Here is a 25349-nt window from a genome sequence, read left to right as displayed (position 1 = left end):
CATTGGCTTTTCCCACTTGTTCTATGTAATGTCGACTCTTGAATAATGTGGGCCTTAGGGGCTCCATCGACTGCCCCGTGTAGTCGAAAATCTGGTATAAGTTTTAACTCCACGAAAACTTACCTACTAGTAGCCAGCTGTTGACCTCACCAATAGCATAAGTATTTGATTATTAGCACATAGCTTGTATGTTATGTGTGTTTTATGCTATATTCTTACAATAAAGTAAGCTTGATAAAAGGAAATGTTAATACTCTGGTGTCTCCTCAGATTGTATAAATCTTTTCGCCTTTTACTGAAGAAAATGTTAAGGAAATCATAAGGAAGAGAAAATACATTTATGTACTGTATTGTAAAAAATTCATTTATAGTTGGATCCACACATTATAAGCCAGTGCTGTTCAAGGATCAACTGTACTTTCTCTAGCTGTCTTTAGGGACACGCTGGGACCTTTCATGTCTCACTGCCATTTCTTGGAGGGGCTCTCTCTACCTGGTCTGCTTGCTGAGCAACTTCTAGAATAGGCATGGAAGCTCTCATGTCGTCATGCTATGTTTGAGGCCCGTGGCTCAGCCAGTTGATAACTGTTTGGTGTTGGGTATGTTACTTTATATTCTTGAGACTCTTCTTTGACAGTCAAAAGATAAGAATAATTGTTCTTTCCCATGGTTAGCCTACAGAATAGAAAAAAAATTAAAATGCATTGCATCTAGGAGGTAATAAATAACTGTTAATATTATGATCTTAAATATCAGTCTCTGCTCCCATGTCATCTGCTGTGCAAGGTCAACTTTGAATAGTGTTATTTATGTTCATTGCACTCTATTCTTCTTTAAAGCAATTATTATTCTGATTCTAAATTAGTGGAACTTCCCAGTAAGTTTTTCATCTTTCAGAGGAGAGACTCCCATTTTTCTTTCAGCTTTTCCAGTCTTTTCTTATTCCTTTTTATACCAGTCTTCTTGTATTTAGGACTACACGAATGGTTTGTTGAAATATAGTTCGTTCCCAGTTTTATGAAGTCTGGTTCTACAAAACACATATGCACATAACCCATGTTAATATTCCCTCGTTTGTTGCACTAAGGCTAAGTAACAGATCCTAGGTAACAAATGCAAAAGTATCTAATTTTTCTGGAATCTGGAATTTTCAGAATTTTCCATATTACTGTTGGTTTTTTTTTAATGTTTATTTATTTTTGAGATAGAGAGACACAGAGCATAAGTGAGGGAGGGGCAGAGAGAGAGGGAGACACAGAATCCGAAGCAGGCTCCAGGCTCTAAGCTGTCAGCACAAAGCCTGATGTGGTGCTTAAACCCACAAACCACGAGATCATGACCTGAGCTGAAGTCGGATGCTTAACTGACTGAGCCACCCAGGTGCCCCTCCATATTACTGTTTAACCTGCTGAGTTAAATGTAGGTACCAGGGAAATTTTGATGACATGAGAAGAAAAGTAGAGGATATAGAAGTAAAGATCAGAAGTCCTATCTCAAATTGCATTTCAACACCTGATTTTAAAAAATCATAAGAAATAGGTAGAACAGCAGAAAAATGGAATCAAAAGCTGCTGAGAAGGCCTGTGGCTAACATTTATGGGACAGAACAAGAGATCCAATGGAGGCTCCAGCTATTTTTTGTCTCACTCCGACTCCATCCTGTGCCTTGAGAGCTCCCCCATAGTGGCATCCTAAACTCCTCCCTGAGTGGGTAAGTTCATGTACAGTGAAAAGCTCAATGGTTCTGGTTACTGGGATCTAAAGGTGACACTATTGCTGATAATTCATCTGGTGTTAGGTTAAGGGCTAACCATGTGGCCTGCTTTGGAAGCATTTTCTGTTTTGGGGGGTGGGAGGATGGGCTTATAAATTCGTTGGAATCCTAAGTCAGTGTTACCTAACATGTGAGTCATGGTCTCCTGGGTAGCTTTGGAGTTATGACAGGGGTTGGCAAATCTGAATGGTTTGATAGCATTTTCTATAGACCATAAATATGTCAAACTCATCAACAAACTTTTACAAAGATACATTGGGTTGAATAAGATGCAACTTCATTTTATAGTGTTTTAATATCAATGAAGCTTTTTTATTATTATGTACATTTTAAAATCAATGAATCCCAAAGGGTAGCTATCATTATGTGGCTGGTTATTTTATTACTATATATTTTTTTAATTCTAGAAAATGGATCAATCTACAAAAAAAAAAAAAAAAAAACACCATTGAGAAAAATGAATTTAGTATTTAAAAGAATTTTAAAGAGTTTAACTAATGCTCTCAGGGCTGAACAAATGCAATCTTGTGTTGTCAATTATACTTTGGGGATGGGGAACCAGCCTAAAGGGTTTACTTGACAGAGGAAGATTTTATTTGATTCCTCAGTGACTCAGGTCACAGAATGTTAAATGCTTCCGGGCTGCTTTTAGAGTGAGGTTTCAATAGAGGGGTGGGTAAGATGTGGGAAAATAGGCCACATAATTTAGTTTTCATTTGTGTCTAATAATTAAGAGAACATGTGAATCATTTTCTACTCTAGTTAAATCCGTTGCATCCTCTGTTATATCCTAGATCAATGTATTGGGCAGGGTTCTGATAGGAAGCAGATGTCACACTCCAATTGACACTAATTACAGAAGTGTGGACAGGATTCAAGAAAAGCAAGATGGTTTGGTGCCTCGGGCTAAGCCTAAAGGGGAAGAGGAAGGAGCAGTTCCCGGAATCTGAGGAGACTGTGGTATAGAGAAGGCCATGTGGCAGGAGCTGTGGGATTTAGGAGAGGAGTTCTGTGGGGGTGCAGGAGCCTGGGGAAGAAACACCCCGAGACCTCTCCCTTCTAACCTCTGCGTCTCCCTTTGGACACTTCCATGACAAGAGGAGGGCAAGGGAGCCAGGACACAAAGTGAAGGGAGAAAGGATGGAGCGACTCTGGAGGGACAAGTGGAAGATACTCAGCACAACCAACACTGCGTAACATATCAGGTATCTGTCTTTTACTACATAAATCGTGGGGGCGGGGGGGGGGGTAAGGGAAATCGTCTCTGGGTTTTATATGATTATGATTATGATTCAGTTTATGATTATGTGCAGTTGTGATGACTTAATTCAGACTGGCTAAATCCTTCAACTTATCTGAGTCTTAGTTTTACATCTGTACAATGTGGATAGAAGATCTCCTTTCCTAGGTTGTTCTCAGGTTTCAGACATTTTATGTAGATTAGGATGCAGCAAAGTCAGTTTGCTAAAGACTTTAGGGCACTAAGGAACCTTTGAACTGAGTCAGCTGTCATCTTTGCTCTTGCCTGTCAATGACTAAGTGTTCACTACATGTTCTGTGTGGAATTTATATTCTTGGCAGTTTGTAAACTAGTTGGGAATGTAACTTAGGGGGATATCGAACCTGTGTAGTCTACGAGCATTGACTGTAGTCTGTTCTTAGTATGTCTTACACATTTTACTATTTATTTATCTTGGTGCTGATGTGACCAGTAAAATAGACATTTATTTAAGAGTGGTATGAAGCCTTGATAACTTCTTGGGTGTTTTGTTTTATTTTTATCATGGTGCTATGTTTTCTCCATCAAAGGAATACTAAAAACACACTATTTGGTGGGGTGAGGTCAAGAGAGACTTTTTTGTGTGTGATTCTAAAAGGAATCTTGTACTTAAAATAGTAAGAGGGGCGCCTGGGTGGCTCAGTCGGCTAAGCGTCGACTTCAGCTCAGGTCACGATCTCACGGTCCGTGAGTTCAAGCCCCGCGTCGGGCTCTGGGCTGATGGCTCAGAGCCTGGAGCCTGCTTCCAATTCTGTGTCTCCCTCTCTCTCTGCCCCTCCCCCATTCATGCTCTGTCTCTCTCTGTCTCAAAAATAAATAAACGTTAAAAAAAAATAAAATAAAACAAAATAGTAAGATACATAGGAATAAACCTAACCAAAGATGTAAAAGACCTGTTTTCTGAAAACTATAAAACACTGATAAAATTGAAGACAACACAAAGAAATGGAAAGACATTCCATTCTCCTGGATAGGAAGAACAAATATTGTTAAAATGTCTATACTACCCAAAGCAGTCTACACATTTAATACAATCTTATCAAAATACCAGCAGCATTTTTCACAGAGCTAGAACAAAAAATCGTACAATTTGTATGGGACCACAAAAGACCCCAAATAGCCAAAGCAGTCTTGAAAAAGAAAAGCAAAGCTAGAGGGATCACAATTCTGGACTTGAAGTTATATTTCAAAGCTGTAGTGATCAAGGCAGTATGGTACTGGCACAAAAATGGACATATAGATCAATGGAAAACAATATAAAACCCAGAAATGGACCCACAATTATATAATAGACTAATCTTAAACATAGCAGGAAAGAGTATTCAGTGGGAAAAGGACAGTCTCTTAACAAATGGTGATGGGAAAACTGGATAACAACATGCAGAGGAATGAACCTGGACCAGTTTCTTACACCATATACAAAAATAAATTCAAAATGGACTAAAGACCTAAATGTGAGACATGAAACCATAAAAATCCTAGACAAGAACACAAGCAATAACTTCTTTGACATCAGCCATAGCAATTTCTTTCAAGATAGGTCTCCTGAGGCAAGGGAAACAAAAGCAAAATGAACTATTGGGACTATATCAAAATAAAAAACTTCTGCACAACAAAGGAAACAATCAACAAAATTAAAAGTCATCCTACAGAATGGGAGAAGATATTTGCAAATGACATATTTAGTAATGGGTTAGTACGCAAAATATGTAAAGAAATTATATAATGCCAAAAAACAAATAATCTGATAAAAATGGGCAGAAGACATGAACAGACAGTTCTCCAAAAGCATCCAAATGGCCACAGACACATGAAAAGATGCTCACCATTACTTACCATCAGGGAAATGCAAATCAAAACTAGAGTGAGATAGTACCTCACACCTGTCAGAATGGCTAAAATCAACAACACAAGAAATAAAGGTGTTGGTGAGGATGTGGAAAAAATGGAATACTCGTGCACTATTGGTTGGAATGCAAACTGGTGCAGCCACTGTGTAGAACAGTATGGAGGTTCCTCAAAATGTTAAAAACGGAACTACCTTATGATCCAGCAATACATTAGTGAGTAGTTACTCAAAGAATATAAGAACATTAACTCAAAGAAACACATGCACTCCTATGTTTATAGCAGTATTGTTTACAATAGCCAAGATATGGAAGCAGCCCAAGTGTCCATCAACTGATGAATGGATAAGGAAGATGTTGATATATAATGGAATACTATTCAGCCATAAAAAAGTGAAATGTTGCCATCTGCAACAACACTGATGGAGTTAGAATAATGCTAAGCAAAATATGTCAGAGAAAGACAAATACCATATGATTTCAATCTTATGTGGAATTTTAAGAACACAAATGTGCAAAGAGAAGAAAATAAGACAAAACAAGAAACAGATTCTTTAAAAAATTCTTTTTAAGTTTATTTATTTATTTTGAGAGAGACAGAGCATTAGTAGGGGAGGGGCAAAGAGAGAGAGAGATGGAGAGAAAGCATCCCAAGCAGGCTCCACATTGTCAGTGCGGAGTCTGACATGGGGCTCGATCCTACAGACTGCAAGATCATGACCTGAGCCAAAATCGAGTCAGGTGCTTAACTGACTGAGCCATCCAGGTGCCCCCAAACAGATTCCTAATTATATAGAACAATTTGGTGGTTACCAGAGGGAAGGTGGATGGGAAGATAGGTGAAGTAGGTGAGGGAGATTAAGGAGTGCACTTGTCATGATGAGCACAGAGTGATATACAGTAGTGTTGAATCACTATATTATATACCTGAAACAAATATAACACTGTAGGTTAACTAACTGGAATTAAAATAAAAAAAAAAAAAAGGAAAAAATTGGTTTCTGAGGACAAGTCTTTCCCTGTATTGCATAACAAATTGAAGAACCTAGTGGTACCAGTTCAACAATGCCTTTACAGTGGAGAGTCTCAGGGGCACCTGAGTGGCACCTGAGTTGGTTAAGCATCTGACTTCAGCTCAGGTCATGATCTCACCATTCATGAGTTGAGCCCCGCATCAGGCTCTGATCCTGGGGCCTGCTTTGGATTCTGTGTCTCCCTCTCTCTCCTCCCTTCTCCTGCTCATCGTGCTCTGTCTCTCTCTTAAAAATAAATAAACACTTTAAAAAATTCAAATGGAGAGTCTCCCCTTTCAAACTCTTAGTGCAGATAATACAAATTGCAGGGTAATGCTCCAATATAGGAATGGGGATGAAATCTGGAGAATAAAATTTATTTAATCCTGAATGCAAATCTTTCATGTTTAGCAAAAATAAGAGAGGCTATGTCAGCTCCTTGCTCTCTGTCAGTATCTCTGGTATGACCCAGCCAGCTCTTCTTGTCTATCTATTCTACAGGCAGAATTTGATCAAAAGAGGATGCCCCGTGGACCCAGACAAACCTGATTTCACATCCTGGATCTATAAGTATCAGGTGAGTGAATTTGGGCAATTTACTTCTAACTGGGCCTAATGTAAAAATATACACATTGAGGGGCGCCTGGGTGGCTCAGTCGGTTGAGTGTCCGACTTCAGCTCAGGTCACGATCTCACGGTTTGTGAGTTCGAGCCCCGCATCGGGCTCTGGGCTGATGGCTCAGAGCCTGGAGCCTGCTTCCGATTCTGTGTCTCCCTCTCTCTCTGCCCCTCCCCCATTCATGCTCTGTCTCTCTCTGTCTCAAAAATAAATAAACATTAAAAAAATTAAAAAATATATATATACACATTGAAAAGTTATTCTGAGCTTCAGCAAGACAGATTGATATTATGGGGATGGAAAAAAAATGTCCTCCTTGGATGCTATGGCTCTAAGAACTCTCATCACTTTAGTGCTTACAATTTCAAGGCTGGAAGGACCCCTGGTAATCTCCACTTTCCTTTCAAAGAGGGAAACCTAAAGAGATTATAAGACATACCTATGGTCATGGAAGTGGTTAGTGGTAAAATTCAGACTGGAACTCCATCCTTTCCTGAAAGTGAAATTGGTCAACAACAAAATGTGATGAGGAATCGAATTGAATTGAATGCAGGTTTTGAGAATCTAGCTAGTGGTATACACTGAGCTGATAGTGAGACTCAAAAGATGAAGTCAACACAACCAGGAAGATGTCAATCTAGTCGAAGGAGAATATAACCACATCACAAAGTTTGATGATGATCCAACACAGAACACAAATACAGCGAGCTATAGATCCAGAGATGGGAGAAATTTAATTATGTCTGAGGTAAAAGACATAATGAAATATACCTTGTAGTTAATAAAAAGATCGTATCCTTCCAGCTCTTCCTACCTGCCCCATTATTTATTAATAGAGCAAATATTTCTGTATCCATCTTATGTACTAGATGCTCTCTTTGTAGTTACGGAGAAACTAAAGTACAGGTTTCCCTGTTATTTCAAAGTAGAGTGTTCCTAGGAAACATTTCATAAGCTGAAATGACATAAAATGAAGAAGCAGTTACCATTAATTTACATGAAAAATCTGAGTTTTCTCAGACGCAAAAAATAACCTCTGCTAGGCCTTTCTGATACCTAGGGCACATCCTGCTAATGCATGCACAAAATACAGACAAAGCGCAGATGCTCAGAGACAGTGTTCAAAGCCATGGCGCCTCGACGCAGAGTGTAGTCCTGGGGAAGGAACTTGGCAGTGCCACTCGCTTGCTGCGTCCTTAAATGGCCGGCTACGAAATCAATACGGAACGCTATTTTCATTTCTCACCTTTTCCCCTAAAAGCAAACATCCTCTTCGGATTTCTTTCAGTTAGCAAAAACTAACTGAATTAGTACCACATGAGGTACTAATGTGGGTCTTCTGTAAAAGCAAAGTGGCATAACATGAACTTTCGAAAAGCGGGGGATACCTGTACTCCTAAAAATTTTGCAGTTAAGGGTCTGCAGGGAGATGTGCTGTAGGGGGGACACGGCCATCAATTTGGTGTTGATTTCCCCAAGAACAAACCAAGTGCAGAAGGCCCCCTAATTGTCAGGACAGCGGGTAAGATAACCCTCAGTGTCAGTGGGGCACCTGGCTAGACCTCTGAGGCAATCCTTCAGCAGGTGCACTAACACTTTAAGGAGCTGGAACGCAGCAATTCCTCCTCTAGTTCTCTGCTCCTCCTCCGCCCTCCCCCCTCCTTGCCTCCAAGGTCTCGCATTGTGGGCCACGCCCCTACGCGCTGGTTGGCCCTCACAAACATGATGAAACTTCCCGCACGCATTACAGGAGCTAGGCCGGTATAAAGTGAGAGGACGCCCGGCCGCCCCGCCCGCCAGCTGCAGCCCCTACCTGGCACCTTGGTCACTCTACCCGCTGGATCCCAGGTAAGCCAGGCCCTGCTGCGGGGTGCAGCGTCCTTCCAGGGTACCCTGGGCCGCCCCGGAAGGGGGAGGGGAAGGAGAAGGAGAAGGAGGAGGATGCGCGCAGTCTGGCTAGCACACTGGTGGGCAGAGGCTGATCCGGGCGCCGGAGGGCTCTGCGGCTCCCACCCGTAAAGGGGGCGGGGCCGATTGTTGCGCACCTGGGAGCCGGCTGCGGGGTAAAGACCCCAGTCTGGCCCTGCAGAGGGTTGGGATCAAGTGGAAGGCAGAGGGGAGGCCGGGTTGCAGCCCACGTTGGCCCTTGTAAATTTTACTGTTTTTAAAAATTACATTGCATCGAAGCCTGTGGAAAATTTTGCAGTCCGGGGGCCCTGCTGCAGACTGGCCAGAGGGTGCACGTGGCTGGGGTGCAGTCGGAGTTTCGGGACACACAATCGCTTGGTCCTGGTCTCAAGTCTGTAGGTCCAAGCCTAAGGGTCTGTACTTAGCCCCTCACCACTGGTCCCTCCATCTCCCTCTCCCTGCCCCACCCCCCAGCCAGACTGCAAGACTCAACAAGTGACTTAATGAGCAAATCCTGCCTAGAAGACAACTGTTCAGGGCGACAGGCGGCACGGTATGCGAAAAAGCAAATGAATGAACATGCCTTTCTCAGTGGATATCTGTCTGTTCTGTAGGGCTGGTTTCAGATTAATGTTACTATTTTGAATAAAAGGACAGTTTTCTTCTGGGCCCTTGGCCTACATTATTTCTTCTTCCTGGGTACTTGAGTAACAATTTAACAGGACTCCTAACTCTTTTTTTTCCCCCATTGATTGGCCACGTTCCTATAAGATTACTTAGAAGTAATTTAGGTCTTGAACCTGTCCAGGAGTTGGTTGCTGATATCTTAAGGTAAAAATAAAACGAGATGGTGAAATTGAAGTGGTTGGTAAATAGCATAGAAATTAAATGCATTGGATCAGCACAAATTCAGTACACATGTAACTGTTTTGAGAACTTCAAAGGCAGACTAGTCCGAATCAAGGTCTGGGGTAAGTATAAAATACGCCAGATGTTAACTTCAGTAGAGAAAAGCAATATAAAATATCTTGTCGATAACTTTTATGCCTGATTACCTGTCAAAATACTATCTTTTAGTACATTGTGTTAAAATAGATTTAAAAACTTCCCATTTTCTCATGACTTTTTTAATGGAGCCACCAGCATATTGAAAATTACATATGTAGCTCACATTTCTACTGGACAGCACTGCCCTAGAAGTTTATGAGGAAATAGGGAAAATTACTGGGAGCGGTAACAGCAGTTGGAAAAAGCATTGCAAATAGGACCTTTGCAAGTGAGACTGATTCCAACAAAAATAGATAACAGTTTTAACTTGCTATTTCCTGCTGGAGAAGTGTGCTTCACTAATATGTGTTGCCCGTCTTTCCCCTCTAATTTAGTGCTTAGTGTGTGTTTCCTATAACAGGCTTAATAATGGGATTCACTAAGCAGCATTAGGAAGACTTAGGGAAATGATTCACTAATGACGACCTCTTGTGATTTTCAAAGTACTGTCTCAGCCCATTTTTCATTGGTATGGAGTCAAAGATAGATGGCTTATCAGTAGTCCTCTCACCTCAATCTAAGTGAATTTCCCCCTAAATCTCAAACATCTCATTAGAGGCTATTTGCCAGGTTCATGGAAGGGACTGCATAGAACATGTGCTACTTCATTGCCAAGTTGTTGGAATCACTATCATTTTTTATTAATTTGATATGTTCTCACTAAAAGGCCAAACAAAGGTTTGGTTCATTTAGCTGTGCATGTCCTCAGAGGATTGCTCAAAGTGATTGATGTAACTTGAAAAAATATATGTATTATATGTATATTTTATATAGTATATTTATATTATATATATATTATATATATTTATATTATATATGTTTATATATGATTTTTGTTTCAAATTAGGCATTCACTGCAAATTTGCATTTAAAAAAACCCAAATAGTTCCAAGTTATTTTGGTAAAATAGCTGTTTTGAGTTGGCAGCATCTAAATAAAAAGCCTTTATTTCACAATTGAGAATATAAAATTGCAAAGTAACATTCACAGGAATTATTTGTTTGCTTCTTGGCCTGTAGGGATGGCCAGCTTGTTTTTCAGAGATGTTCTTGCTGTTCATATCCCACCTATTTTGCTTTCTTATGGACTAAAGCAGCTTTGAGACAAAAGTATTTGAGGACATTTTTGTCATTTAGGACATTTTGATGGTGAACATTATGTATCTCTGTCAACTTAAAAATTTCTTTTTGTAATCGATCCAGGGTATCTAATGTCAGATAACATGCCTTTTGTCTCTTTAGAATTTCTTTTATCACATTTGAATAAATCACTTAGAGGTAAACTAGAAGTTGTGAAATGCTTGTAATAGCTATGTATCTTAACATTACAAGAGCAGTATGTGTGATCTTTCTTACCTGCTATACTCTATGTGCAGTTAGTACAGGTAAAGAGAGGACATTTAATTGTCAGGAGTCCTGAGAGGGGACTGTAGTAGTAATCTGGGGAGTCTATTGGATTTTTGAGGGCTTCTGACATTCTGGGATGGAGAGAATGGGACAGGGATCTCTCACTAGGTTGGAGCCAGCCTGCATGTATATCTGTATCTTGGAAGTAAACCTAGAATGTGGCCTGACTACCCCGGCTAAGGTGAGCCAAGTTCCAAGGTGAGAGAGATGCAGGCATTGACGGGGTGCTAAACTGCTTTAGCCGGCTGGATGTGAAGGTCATGCATCTTTTCTGAATACTTGTAAATCAATTAAATCAGTCTCAACTCCTGTGTGCCTGCCAGCCTAATGCTATAGATCAGATGGTTTAAATATCAGTCTTTGAAGTAGTTTATGCCAGTTTTTGGAATCAAGATTTAATACAGACTTGGATATTGAATATTCAACTGGTCTGCTTTTCTCTCCATAGAGAGCCCCTAGCTCCATTGCACCATGTGTGGGATTTGGGCCCTCTTTGGCAGTGATGACTGCCTTTCTGTTCAGTGCCTGAGTGCTATGAAGATTGCACACAGGGGTCCAGATGCATTTCGCTTTGAGAATGTCAATGGATACACCAACTGCTGCTTTGGATTTCATCGGTTGGCAGTGGTTGACCAGCTGTTTGGAATGCAGCCAATCCGAGTGAAGAAATATCCTTATTTGTGGCTTTGTTACAACGGTGAAATCTACAACCACAAGAAGGTAAATAAACCAGAAGATATCTGGATGTGATTAAACCTCAGGGCTAGTTGGTTATAATAATTTTATATATTTTGTATAAAGCTTTTTACTTTTCACACAGTTTCCATGTTCATTACCTCATTTGCTCCAGTTCTAAAGATAGATAGGGCACAGATGCACAAGGAGTTCAAATGGCCTGGTCACCAAAAAAAAAAGAGAAAATGAAGATTATAATTCTTTAACTCTTAGAATTTTTTTTCTGTCATGAATTTGAATATTAATTAGAGCCTGTGTTTGGTACTGGGGATACAGTAGTAAGTATGAGACATAGGTCTGCACTCTGATGGAGTTTATTCCATTAAAAATCAAAAAAGACAAAAAATCCTTGTACATAGGATAGATATTCTGGACAAAAAAAAAATAATATGGGAGATCCAATGTCAGCAAGGGTGGTCAGAGAAGGTCTTTTGAGGAACTGACACTTGAACTGAGACCTAATGGATAATGATCAACTAGTGGGGCTGGGAACAGCATTTCATGCTGGGGGAATAGCATGTGTAGAAGCCCCGAGGTAGGAAGCAGCCCTGGGATTGTCAGATGTGATCAAGGGGTAGGTAGGTGGGCAGGGCATGACCAGATCAAGCAGGACTTGGCAAGGAGTTGGAATATAATTCTAAGAGTAGGGAGACTGGAGGACTTTAGGGCAGGTATGGAATTTAATAGTTTGGAGGTAATCATACTGGTAGCTTTTATATAATGCTGCCCTTATGACATTTATTGCTACTGTGTACTGACTGCACTTAAACAGAGCCACAGGACAGAAGAGTGCAAGGAGTGATTTTTTTAGCAGCATTAAAATTGGAACAGCTTTCTAATCTGGTGAAAGCTTACTCAGGATGAGAGTGGTGAGGGGGTGGAAATTCTGACCCCAGGGAGCCAAACTGGCTAAGAACCTTCCAATCTGGAATTATTTGGCTAGTGTTTCATAAATTTTTTAATGCAAAATTTCCAAGTTATTTTTTGTTTGCCACCCTCCTCCCCAACTTGTAATTTTGAAAATTTAAAACATATAAAAAAGAACAAAAAAGAAGAACAAACCAAAAAAAAAAAAAATAGAACAAATAGAACCTAGGTTATTTAATTGTTAATGTTTTGCTGTATTTGTTCTATTTCTTTCTGTATATACACCTAGGCATTTAATTTTGGCCTGAATCATTTTAGAGTATAATGCAGATATCGTGACACTTTACTCCTAAATATGCAAGCATTTACCTCTTAAAAATTAGGGCCTTCCTCTACCTAATACCAATACTATTAAACCCAAGAATCAATAAAATCCTCTAATATTGAGTTCAAATTAAATTTCTGCAAGTGTCACAAAAATGTCTTTGTAGCTGCTTTGTTTTGTTGAAGCCTGATAACATTCATACTTCATACATTTAGTTGTTAGGTTCCTTGGTATTTTTTGAGTCTTGATATACATCTGTCATTCATGGGGAGGTATTTATATTCTAGCCACCATTAGGACATTTTTATCTCTGGACAATAGCTTTTACCATTGTGTGTCATCTCCTCATAAGATTACTTTTAATAATAGGCTTCTCATTTGAAAAGTTTTTATGGTTATTCAGCAGATTCCTTTCAGACATTTATTAAGAGTATATAGGCATGATTTTTCTAGGTGCTTGGAGATGAAATGGTGAACACGAAAAGTAAGAATGGAATTTCAAGCTAGTGAGAGTACAGGAGGTACTTACAGGAGGTAAGACTTCTTTCTTACCAAGCCAAGTTAGTGCCATACACACGAGAATGCTAGGTTGTATTATGGCAATATTAACCTTTCACCTTAAATCAGATAGGAAATACCTTGTGTAACTTGAACAACATTGCTGCTTTCATATATTTTGTTGAAAAGTTACAAAATAGTAAATATTTCACAAGTATTTTTATTCTAAATTACCAAATATATTGTATTTTCAAAAGCATAGAAATTCCATTGCATCTACCAATCATCTAAGCTTCTGTTGTGTGAGCGACCAGAAATCTGTTGATGAGGAGGATGGCCATTTTACATCTGTATAAAGGACACTGCAACATAAGCTCCAAAGCCCCTCCTTTTTTTTTTTTTTTTTTTGGATGAAAAAAAATTTACCTCTAATAAAATCCAGCTAGAGATGTGCTGGGTGTGGAGGAAGAATAAATGAAGGAGAGGAGGAATCTAAGTAAAGGCTGGGGCAGAGAGGAGGCTCTCTCTCTACAGGGATCATCAGGGGCTTGCAACCAGCAAGTCAAGTGGCAGTGTGATTTCTGGATGGTGGCAGGATACAGGGACTTTTATCTAACTACAGCTTTTTTTTTTTTTTTAAGTTTATTTATTTTGAGAGGGGAGGGAGGGGTAGAGAGAGAGAGAGAATTCCAAGCAGGCTCTGCAATGTCAGTGCAGAGCCCAATGTGGGGCTCAAACTCACAAACTCTGAGATCATGACTTGAGCTGAAATCAAAAGTTGGACACTTAACTGACTGAACCACCCAGATGCCCTCCAAGTGCAGCTTTTACCTAAGTGTGGTTTCAGGAGAGTGCAAAGTGGAACATGGGAATCATTAACCAGTAAGTTACCTGCAAGATTTAGCCAAAGAGCAGTGATGACAGTAGTGGAGGATAGATTTGGGAAGCTGTTGCTTACTGAAATCACTGAATGCTTTGGAGGGTATATTTATTCTTCCGATATGTAAGTGCAAAAAGGCAAGCAAAAGACCGCTTCCAAACCCCACCTGCTAGTGACAGGATCTCCCCTGATCTCTCTCAGAGGAGGGAGAGGTCAACAGGAAGTGGCTTTATAGTCACTCAAGGCAGCCAGAGCCCATGGTTTGGGTCATTCTGTGAGTGCTAATAGAAGTTTCACAAGTGATAGAGTGAGTGTGATTGTGAAGCATGTTTATAGGTCATCCATATACAGACATATAGATTTACTTTGTGAATTTTAAAAACATGTTCTGAATGTTTAAACTTAACCAGGATTTCCCCGTGATTTTGTTTATAGGAACCTCTTCTCTCTCCATGGTCAGTCAAAAATAGGAGTAAGCACAAAGAAAGAGCAACTCCAAGGATTTCTCCCCCTCACAGTTGGCCAGTGGTGATGGAGAGCCAGAGCCCGGTGTAATGTAATCAGGCCCTCTCCCTCTGTGCTGAGTGGTCATGATGGTCACTTTGCTGAGCCTGTGGGGCATGTGGACTACTAAAGCTCCCCTGTCATTTTCTCTATCAGTAAGAAGTAGTTTAATGCCACTGCAATGGTGGGAAGACTGAATATTCTAGGCTTCCCCCGGGGGGCCATCAGCTTTATCTGGACCGCGTGTCTTCATCATTGTGATGGAGCCATTCATCAGGGAATAGTACCAACTGTGTGTGTCCTTTTACTTTCCATTTTCATAGGCAGGTCTTTGAGACTGAAATGGAAAAACCTCAGCTGATCCTATATTCCCAAACCAAAATATTACAGTTGGGGAAGACACATTTTTATTGTCATTGCAACCTCTTTGCTTAACTGACATACAGATGTAAACATACATGTATTATAGACATAGGACATGTATAATGGGCATTCCTATCCTTCCTGATATGTATGACTGTTTTGCTACATTGCCTCTGCTTTTCATTTATCAGAATGCAACTAAAATGTGCACATTTAGCTTTATGCTATAAAGAATGAGCAGAATTGTGAGTTCAAACGAGTTGTATTTTGATAATGCAATGATTCTTCTAAATAACTAAGGTGCGTGATTATCGAACATAGAAATGTTGAAGCAACTTTGCAACAAAAAATTATTAGTGGATGCACAAGGACTGTAACGTTAACATTTTTATTTTGCTATTGCTTTTACAAGATGCAACACCATTTTGAATTTGAATACCAGACCAAAGTGGATGGTGAGATAATCCTTCATCTTTACGACAAAGGAGGAATTGAGCAAACAGTTTGCATGTTGGATGGGGTGTTTGCATTTATTTTGCTGGATACTGCCAATAAGAAAGTGTTCCTGGGCAGAGATACTTATGGAGTCAGGCCTTTGTTTAAAGCCATGACGGAAGATGGATTTTTGGCTGTGTGTTCAGAAGCTAAAGGTAATGATAGAATTTGTCTGTATGTATTCATTATTACTCTGGTTTTGTGTTCTCCTCTTGATCATATTTGCAAATCCTATGCTGGGCAGTCCAGAAGTTTTTGAGTGACTGTTTTTCAATGGTTTTGAATAGCATATCAAAAACTAATCGGTTGATGGTCCTCCCTGCTTGAAACTTTTTAATTAATCCTCATCCCCCATAGGGGTTGTGTAGCTCTCTTGAGGTCCGCTTGCTAGGCAGGAATCTGGGTCCAATCTGATCTTTGAATTCAGTCTGACACAGAAGATGACTGGGCTGACAAACTCAAATTGTGACTCTTAATGAGAATTTAGATAGGCTGTTCCCACTTACAATAAAACACTGGTTTTTAATCAGAGACCATGGTGATGCCAGGTTGTTTACTCCCTGTAAAAACTTTTGAAGAAATTTAGATTATACTGTTTAACACACAGTATATAATAACTAGTTCTGCCATTACCTCATAGTGGGTCATTTTGCTTGTTCAAGGACCAGAAATCATGGCTGTTTCCTTAACATACCTCAGTGATGACAAAGAAATGACTGCCAGGGTATCATAACAGTAGCAATTTCAAGTCCATCTTCTTGCTTAATGTGTCTTTTCTTATAGAAAATAGATTTTCTTGATCTGAAATTCCAGCCAGGGAGAAGAAATTGAATGTTGGGGATCTTCTTATTACTTTGAACTACTAGAAATCAGTGTAACCTTAGGGTACATCTCTGTACCACTGTTCTCTCTCTAGTAAGTAGGTGGTAGCATTTGGGTTCATTCTTCCCTATTTTGCTTATATAATGGACATGTGTTTATATCAAAAAGGGGGAATAAACAGGAATTGAGAGGATAGTAAGTAATGGTGAATTGTATCTTGAGTAAAATTATCATTTTGAATTTGTAGGTCTTGTTAACTTGAAGCACTCCACAACTCCTTTTTTAAAAGTGGAGCCTTTTCTCCCAGGACACTATGAAGTTTTGGATTTAAAGCCGAATGGCAAAGTTGCATCAGTGGAAATGGTCAAATATCATCACTGTAGAGATGAGCCCCTGCATGCGCTCTATGACAATGTGGAGAAACTCTTCCCAGGTAACAAAGCAAACGCCCACCCGCCTGTTCCCCGCCTGTCTCTCTCAAAGGGAAAAAAAAGTGCTACTTTCTTGTCATTGGAATGGTTCAAATCAGAAGAGCTCTTTCCTATTTAATTTGGAGGTGGCACATGGGGATTTGGCAAATTCCACCCTGGAGCAGGTGTCATCATGATTGATACATGATTGTCTGCCTTGTTTCAGTAAATAATTCAGCCCAAGATTTTCTGGAACTGTTGATTTGCTTTACGTGTTTATAGGTTTTGAGCTAGAAACTGTGAAGAACAACCTCCGGATACTTTTTGACAACGCCATAAAGAAACGCTTAATGACAGACAGAAGGATTGGCTGCCTTTTATCAGGTGAAGTCTATTAAAAAGCCCAATTATATTAAGCACATATTTAAGTAAATGATTTGTAGCTATCCCTGAGATTTTGACTATAAAATATTTATGATTTAATTTTCCCTCCATTATAGGACAAAAATGTTTTCTGTAAGCTGCATTTAATATTCATGGCAATAGAGCAGCTTCAGGTTACATTCTAATTATTGGTATGAGTGAGCTAATAAACATTTTTTAGAATTGTGTATGGTGACTTTTGACCAATTCAAGTACTGTAATCATTATGTCAGGTTATGTGTTAGATTTTTCATACTGTTGATTTTCGGTTTATAAAACTTGGGGATTTTTAAATTTTTTTTTTAAATTTTGTTTATTTTGAGAGATAGCGTGTGCAAGTGGGGGAGGGGCAGAGAGAGGGGTAGAGAGAGAATCCCAAGCAGCCTCCATGCTGTCAAGCACAGAGCCCAAAGCACGGGCTCAATCTCACAACTCGCGAGATCGTGACCTGAGCCGAAATCAGGAGTTGGACGCGTAACTGCCTAAGCCACCCAGGCGCCCCTAAAAGTTGGGGATTTTAAATAGCAAAACTCTAATCTTGGTGCTTAATGGGATTGTAAATCGTATCTGTTTCTCGTAAGCATGGCATATAGCCAGTGTACTTCCCGTCTTGCTCATAGGGGGCTTAGATTCCAGTTTGGTTGCTGCCACCCTGTTGAAGCAGCTAAAAGAGGCTCAAGTACAGTACCCTCTCCAGACATTTGCGATTGGCATGGAAGACAGTACTGATTTACTCGCTGCTAGAAAGGTAAGACACCGTCCTGCCCATTATGTAATTGGGACAGACATAAGGATAAAAATCTAGCCACTAATTAATGATTCTGTACTTATGCTGTATTGACTCGGGTAATTGTTTTAAGTTAAAAGTATTAAAATAAAATGAAATGCGTTGTTGAGTATCAAGTGTGTCATACACTGTCCTCTGGGTACTTCTAAGGCTCATGCAATCCTCATAAAAACCCTGTGATAATAATTCTGTCTTTTTTAAAGTAATGGTACAGTGGTTGTGACTGCATGCTTTGGAGCAGAATGCTGGTTTCAAATCCTACCTCCAACATACGATTCCTCACTTATGTAACGGGAATGACAGTATCTACTATGGGATAGTTCCGAGGTGAAAATGATAGAATTCATGAAGTGCATAGGATAGAGCATAGCCTGTAGTAAGTACTTTGTAAATGTTAGCTGTTTTCATTCTTATAAAGTATTGTGTTTAAGATTATGGGCAGAGAGGACCTTGTACATACACATTCCGTGTTTGGGAGACTTTGTTCCTACTCTGGCAGAATTTACAGGGAATGGATGAGTGCAGTGTCAAAGCAAGTTGATCAGTGCTAAAAGAATCCAAAACAGCCAAAGAAAAAAGAATGAGGGGAAGGCATTTCCCTTAGGAATAACATCCTGAATGTAACATAAACCATCGATGGAGGGCCAATAGGGGGCCGAGGTTAGAGTGGGGCCATGTTGGACTAGAGAGGGAGGAAGTGGGTGAGGTAACTTAAGTGTGGGGTGGGGAGGGAGGGACACAACTCACTGGAAGCCTGTGGACAGTTAGGTTGAAGTCTTGGAGTGGGAAGAGCTGATGGGCTGTCTACCTCTTGGTCAAGTCAGGGCAGAGACTGGGGGAGGCCAGGAAACCTAACTGGGCTGTGTATGTGGTGACTAGAGAATCATTTCCTCATATTTTGCCTGATTTGTTTTTCACTATTATTAACTTATAATGTGTTGTGACATGACAGTATTCATGTTTCATTTTCAAGGGCAGTGCTTATAACAAGTATATGGATATTTCTTAAATAATCAGGTGGCAAATCACATTGGGAGTGAACACCATGAAGTCCTCTTTAATTCTGAGGAAGGCATTCAGGTCCTGGATGAAGTCATATTTTCCTTGGAAACTTATGATATTACAACAGTACGTGCTTCAGTAGGTAAGGTATTTTACAGTATCTAAAAGATTTTTAATCCTGAAAAGAGTATAAGGTTTAAAAGATTATTTCGAACAACAGTTTAAAAAACAATACTTAAGAATGAATGCAAATAAAAATCTTAGGTCAGCAATACTTTAAGACCAGACCATTTAAGAATTCCCCCCATCTTTTTTTTTTTTTTTTTTAATGTTTATTCATTTTTTGAGAGACAGACACAGAGTGTGAGCAGGGGAGGGGCAGAGAGAGAAGGAGACACAGAATCCGAAGCAGGCTCCAGGCCCTGAGCTGTCAGCACAGAGCCCGACACGGGGCTTGAACTCACAAACTGTGAGGTCATGACCAGAGCCGATGTTGGACGTTTAACTGACTGAGCCACCCAGGCGCCCCTTCCCCCGTCTCTCTTGGAGAGGAATAAACACATAAACTCCCCCATTTATGGTGTCCCTACAGACAGTCCTTTACTTACCATGGTTTGACCTGAACAATTTTCGACTTTATGAGGGTGTGAAAGCAATACATATTCAGCAGAACCCTTACTTTGACTTTTGAATTTGGATCTTTTCCTGGGCTAACGCCATGCAAAGGATTCTCTCTTTCTCTCTCTCTGTCCGTCTCTCTCTCTCTCTCTCTCTCTCGATACTGGGCAGTTGAGCTGCAGTTCCCAGTCAGCCAAGTGATCACAAGGTTGAACAACTGAAACACTTATAACCATTCTGTACCCACACCCATTCTGGTTTTCACTCTTAGTACAGGGTCAGTCAATTACATAAGATGCTCAGTGCACCATTCATTACCAAGTAGGCTTTGTGGTCTGTGATCCTGCCCAACAGTAGGCTAATGTCAGTGTTCTGAGTACATTTGGGGTAGGCTAGGCTAAGCTATGATGTTCAGTAGGTTAGGTGGATTTGATGATGTTTTCAACTTAAGTGGGTTTATCAGGGTGTAAGTCGAGGAAGATCTGTATTTATATTTCTCCAAAGAATAGATGCACATTTCTGCACTCCTCACTCCCCAATTTCTCTGCATATAGTTTCTTGGGCTATATAAGGAAATAGGTCTGTGTTGTAACTAATTTATGTAAGGAATACTCATATATACTTTGGTAACTATTCTATCATATGACTTATCAATCAATAACTTTACTGCCCAGCAAGCAATGCTAGTTTTGTCCTGTGGATATATGGCAGGATCAGAAGTATACTCCAGTGTCGTTGAGCCTCTAATGTACTACTGGCTGAGATATGTCTCTCTTTTAAGAGACTCAGAATCTATCTGATAAGCCTCCATTGCAAAGTTTAGGGCATGAAAATATTACCACAGGGGTGATATTGCCCACAAGAGAACTAAATTGGTTCTTGGAGTGTAAAAAAGAATTTTCTGTAAACAGTGGCCTGTGGGCCTCCAAAGGGCCACACCATATAAACAGATTTATAGTATATCCAGTACTCATATTTCATTGAGAAGGCAATTAGGAAAAAATGTCTAAAAAAGTCTTCCTAGATCGGTGATCATGAAAAAAATGATAAAGAACAAATACTGGTTTACATAGATTTGCAGCCAGAACCAATGGCTCTCTTTTAGTAATTTACATAGTATTCTTAACCACCTGTGAAATTTGGTGTTAGGAAATAAAAGCCTAAACTACCAAAACTCCCAACTTTTATTATTTTTGTATGATAATATTGGTATGAAAGTTATGAATTTGTTTTAGATATTTGTCATTGTTCAGTTTGTCAGAGTTCTAAGGTGGATATTCTTGGTCTAAAAGCATTACAATTTTAAAACCCATATATAAAATTGTGGAATAAGGGGCACAGTGGCTGTGGCTCAGTCGGTTGAGCGTCTGACTTTGGCTTAGGTCATGATCGTTTGATTCTTGGGTGTGAGCCCTGCATTGGGCTCTGTGCTGACAGCTCGGAACCTGGAGCCTGTTTCAGATTCTGTGTCTCCCTCTCTCTCTCTGTGCCCATCTCAAAAATAAATAAACATTAATTTTTTTTTAATAAATAGGTAAAATTGTGGAATGATTTTGGGCTGTTTCATTGCAACCGTAAAACTTCTGGGTAAAGTATATAAAAATTAGCTTATAGATAAAAGGTCATTATTTTGGAAATTACATTATTAATACAGAGTTCAAGTCTAAGTAAAACATCATTGTTTCCAAAAGCTAAATACGAGACGTTTTTGGTGGCCAGTTATGTTGACATCAACAATTTCTGTCTGTCTACTAAGGTATGTACTTAGTCTCCAAGTATATTCGGAAGAACACAGATAGTGTGGTGATCTTCTCTGGAGAAGGTTCAGATGAGCTTACGCAGGGTTACATATATTTTCACAAGGTAAGTTTTCTGACATGGAGGGATATTGGTGCTGGGTGAAGAAAAGTGGTTTGCTCTCGTCTGTCTTAACACTTGAGTATCTTGTGACGTATGTGAGGAAAACTGATAGTGTCTGCTTTGTATTTCTTTGGGGGGGGGGGGGGGAAGAAGTCTTAATGTGAGATAATCTCCATTTTTCAGAACTGGTGAAGCAGGAGAATCGGGAGTCTGACTTTTCTGAATCCCCTGTGGCAGCCTGGTTACTGCCCCGGGCGTCCATTTTATTGCCTGACAGCTACCTGTTTGGTGTGCAGGAAGGCCTGTTTTAGCAAGTAGGGACCCCCTTCCCCAAACTCTGTTTAGCTTTCCGTCTTACTCCCACTAGAGCTGGAATACGGGAAAGAGAAATGAACACTGTTCTGTGTGCACAAGCAAAGCTATTGGTGTATTTGTAACTTCACCTGTTTATAAAACAGGCTCCTTCTCCTGAAAAAGCCGAGGAGGAGAGCGAGAGGCTTCTGAAGGAACTCTACTTGTTCGACGTTCTCCGGGCAGATCGCACTACTGCTGCCCACGGGTAACTCGGTAGTTTGAGAAGCAATCGTTAAGACAGCCTCAAAAATCAAAAAGCTCAATGGCCAATTTCTTTTTTCAGTTGATTATACGTTTGTGCAAAGTATGACTTTTTTTTTTTTGAAAGAGAGCATGAGTGTACATGCACACGTGAGCAGGGGAGGGGGAGAAAGAGAATCTTAAGCAGGCTCCACGGCCAGCACGGAGCCCAACTTGGGGCTCGATCTCACAGCCGTGAGATCATGACCTGAGCCGAAATCAAGAGTCAGACACTTAACCCCCTGGGCCACCCAGGTGCCCCACAAAATATGACTTCGATAGAGAAAACAAAGCTTGTCTCAAAGCACTGTTCTGGCATTGGTGAGGAGACTGTAGGTTGTTTTAGATGGACTTCGTCTTTAAAGCACAGCCACACTCTGCTACCATCAGAACAACCGAAAGGGAAGGCAGGTGCTGCTCTTTTTAAGACTTTTTAAGAGAAGTTAAAGCTGACACAATCCCTGTAACAAGTGTTGAGTGCCTACCATGCCTGTTTGATACTGTGGTGACCCTGCGTGGGCACAGGGCAATGAAGAGCTGGGAGGGTTGATTAGATTATAAACAGGTTTCTCTATTTCTGGTTGCCTGAAGTTTTCACTTTTTAGCTAGTCATGTTGGAGAATTCAGAACTCTTACTGTAGGTGATAAACTACATTAAATATTTTAGTTGCTTCCACGAAATCACACTTAGATTAGAAAATAGTCAGATACGGTGTGGGGAAGGAACTGAATCCATGGTTATTCTATCCATTTGCCTTAACTAGAGTCACCAGGATTCAGAAAACACGATGTGGCCTTTGATGAAACACTGTGGAACAGGGGTATATACTGCATGTTGTATGTAAATCATTTAGTAGTAAACAATTCTGAATTCTTTAGTTTTCCATAGGACAAGAGATGGCCTCACCAAGAAAAAACTTTGAGTCAGAAAGGTATAGGAAAAGTATGTTCTTAATGATGAGATCACTCATGTTTCTTACCATTTTCTGCTTTTTGAGATGTGCATTTAATTGTTTACAGAAGGGAAAGTAAAATTATTGTCCATTTGTTTCACTCTCTAGATGAGGTAATACATATTGTTGGGAGTGAAGATTTTTGCTACTCACACAATAGTAAAGAACAGTCAGGAGGACCCTAAAAATGACTTTTAGTCTTAACATTACGTAGAGGCTATAGTTGAATTGCTAAGAAACTCTCAAGGAGAATCTAAAAGGACAGGTACTAAATATCCATTTTGATTTAGATTTTTCTTTTCCCCTTTAAGCCTTGAATTGCGTGTCCCTTTCCTGGATCATCGATTTTCTTCCTATTACTTGTCTCTGCCCCCAGATATGAGAACTCCCAAGGTAGGTGAATCGATGCACGATGAAAACTGTCTATTGCTATTCAATGTATTTGGAATTTTTACTGCCATTCCTTTGTTTTCATGTCAGAATGGGATAGAAAAACATCTCCTGAGAGAGACATTTGAGGACTCCAATCTAATACCTAAAGACATTCTCTGGCGGCCAAAAGAAGCATTCAGTGATGGAATAACCTCGGTTAAGAATTCCTGGTTTAGGATTTTACAGGAATATGTTGAACATCAGGTATAAGGTCTTTAAAAATATTTTCTGGCATAGGACAATTTGGATGTAGAATGGCAATCACTGTTCATTTTGTATTTCATTTAAATGTTTTGTGGCTGTAGGAGAAATTCCTTGTAAACAAGAGTTTTATAAGAATTTCATAACATTTGGGGCACCTGGGTGGCTCAGTCAGTTAAGGATCTGACTCTTGGTTTCAGTGCAGGTCATGATCTCATGGTTTGTGAGTTCAAGCCCTGCATCAGGCTTTGTCCTGACAGTGCAGAACCTGCTTGGGATTCGGTCTTCTCTCTCTCTGCCTCTCCCCTGCTCATGTGCTCTCTCAAAATAAGCAAACAAACAAAAAAAGAATTTCATAAGATTTAAGTAGCATGAAGGATTATATAGTAGCATCTAAAATTCAAAGAGCAAGAGAAGAGACTTACCAATCATCACTGACCTTCATTTAACATTTAACACCTGCCGGGTGCCAGACATTATTAGTCATAAAACACTCAGAGCCACCGTGTATTAAAATTATTCGCAGAAATGTTCCTTGAAAGTTGCTGCAGCTGTGTCTATTGTTTTAGCATTTTCTAAGTGATGGGTGATTCAAAGGGTCTCTTGCACAATTTACAGTCATGCCTTTTTATATCTTTTGTTGTTGGGAAGCCATATTAAATACAAGTGTTTCTATGCCATTTAACAAAACCATTTTGAATTTATATTCTTACAGGTTGATGATACAATGATGGCGACTGCAGCCCAAAAATTTCCCTTCAATACTCCTAAAACTAAGGAAGGCTATTACTACCGTCAAATCTTTGAACGCCACTACCCGGGCCGGGCAGACTGGCTGACCCATTACTGGATGCCCAAGTGGATCAATGCCACGGACCCTTCTGCCCGCACTCTGGCCCATTACAAGTCAACTGCCAAAGCCTAGGCACTATCTGAGCTATCCAGTGAAAGGAAACATTCCTCCTGTGATGAGTAGGGGGCTAGGGGGCTTGGGGGCAGGAGGGGGAGCAGTGAGCATCAACCATTCCAGCTTGTTGGGCATGGAAAAAAAATAAAAGTCTTGAATCCGACACAGTGCTATAGTCATTTATATTCATACAGCCCCTTCCTTAGAGGGAGCTAGAAACTGAGCAGCTTTTACTGTATCCCAGGAAGGTAGAGAGTGAGCTTAGGAAAGGAGGAAGCAGCCTGTCATTTGCAGGAGTCCTTGCCTCTTCTTAGCGTGGCCTTTTCACAGCTTCCCTCTCTGTTCTTTTTGTATTCACAGCAGCTGGCGAGGCAGGCTCTGTGGTGCTGAGTCCGTCGTGGACGTCCCTGACAGTCTCTTGTAAGACAGTAATTCATATTTTCATTTTTCCGGTGGAGCCAACACCTCTTCTGGAACTACTATTCTAGATCCGAGATTAGCATATTGTTAGGGGCAGTCAGTAACTATCATAGGCCTTGCAGACCTCTGTTGGAACTGTGTAAAAGCAGCCATAGACAGTATGCGATCAAGCGGCCAGGGCTGTGCTCTGCTCAGAGTTTATAGAAACGGGCTGGATTTGGCCAGTGGGCCATAGTTGATAGAGCCCTGTTGTACAGAAACAACTCAAGCCAAGCATTTCTGATAAAAGGAAGAAGCATTCTAAACCCAAGAGGGAAAAGAGAAAGTAGAACAAGGAAGCAGTCAATGAACAAGTAAAAG

The 25349-nt window shown here is 40.2% G+C and overlaps 1 protein-coding gene and 1 long non-coding RNA gene across 3 annotated transcripts; one reads left to right on the top strand and one right to left on the bottom strand.

The window, feature by feature from the left end:
- Positions 1-319: 319 nt before the first annotated feature.
- On the bottom strand, positions 320-8524 carry LOC132679210 (uncharacterized). The gene is made up of 3 exons (XR_009610011.3): positions 8346-8524; positions 7779-7871; positions 320-675 (listed from the first exon to the last, which is right to left on the bottom strand). It is a non-coding gene; the product is annotated as an uncharacterized LOC132679210 (long non-coding RNA).
- ASNS (asparagine synthetase (glutamine-hydrolyzing)) lies at positions 1563-24732 on the top strand. Of its 2 annotated transcripts, XM_060632544.3 has the most exons (15): positions 1563-1711; positions 2873-2979; positions 6415-6490; positions 8283-8380; positions 11342-11613; positions 15478-15715; positions 16630-16815; positions 17075-17176; positions 17836-17963; positions 19020-19146; positions 21379-21485; positions 21941-22041; positions 23341-23422; positions 23510-23665; positions 24378-24732. In XM_060632544.3, the coding sequence occupies exons 5-15, from the start codon at positions 11365-11367 to the stop codon at positions 24585-24587; spliced, it is 1686 nt and encodes a 561-aa protein (XP_060488527.1). In that variant the 5' UTR covers positions 1563-1711; positions 2873-2979; positions 6415-6490; positions 8283-8380; positions 11342-11364; the 3' UTR covers positions 24588-24732. The 2 variants fall into 2 exon arrangements, with proteins under 2 accessions (XP_060488527.1, XP_060488528.1); XM_060632545.3 differs by lacking the exons at positions 1563-1711; positions 2873-2979; positions 6415-6490; positions 8283-8380 and adding an exon at positions 8623-8993.
- The last annotated feature ends 617 nt before the right edge of the window (positions 24733-25349 follow it).

This window comes from Panthera onca, chromosome A2 (assembly GCF_046562875.1).
Source record: "Panthera onca isolate mPanOnc1 chromosome A2, mPanOnc1 haplotype 2, whole genome shotgun sequence".
Lineage (NCBI taxonomy): Eukaryota > Metazoa > Chordata > Mammalia > Carnivora > Felidae > Panthera > Panthera onca.
This window is presented reverse-complemented; position numbering and strand designations above follow the sequence as displayed.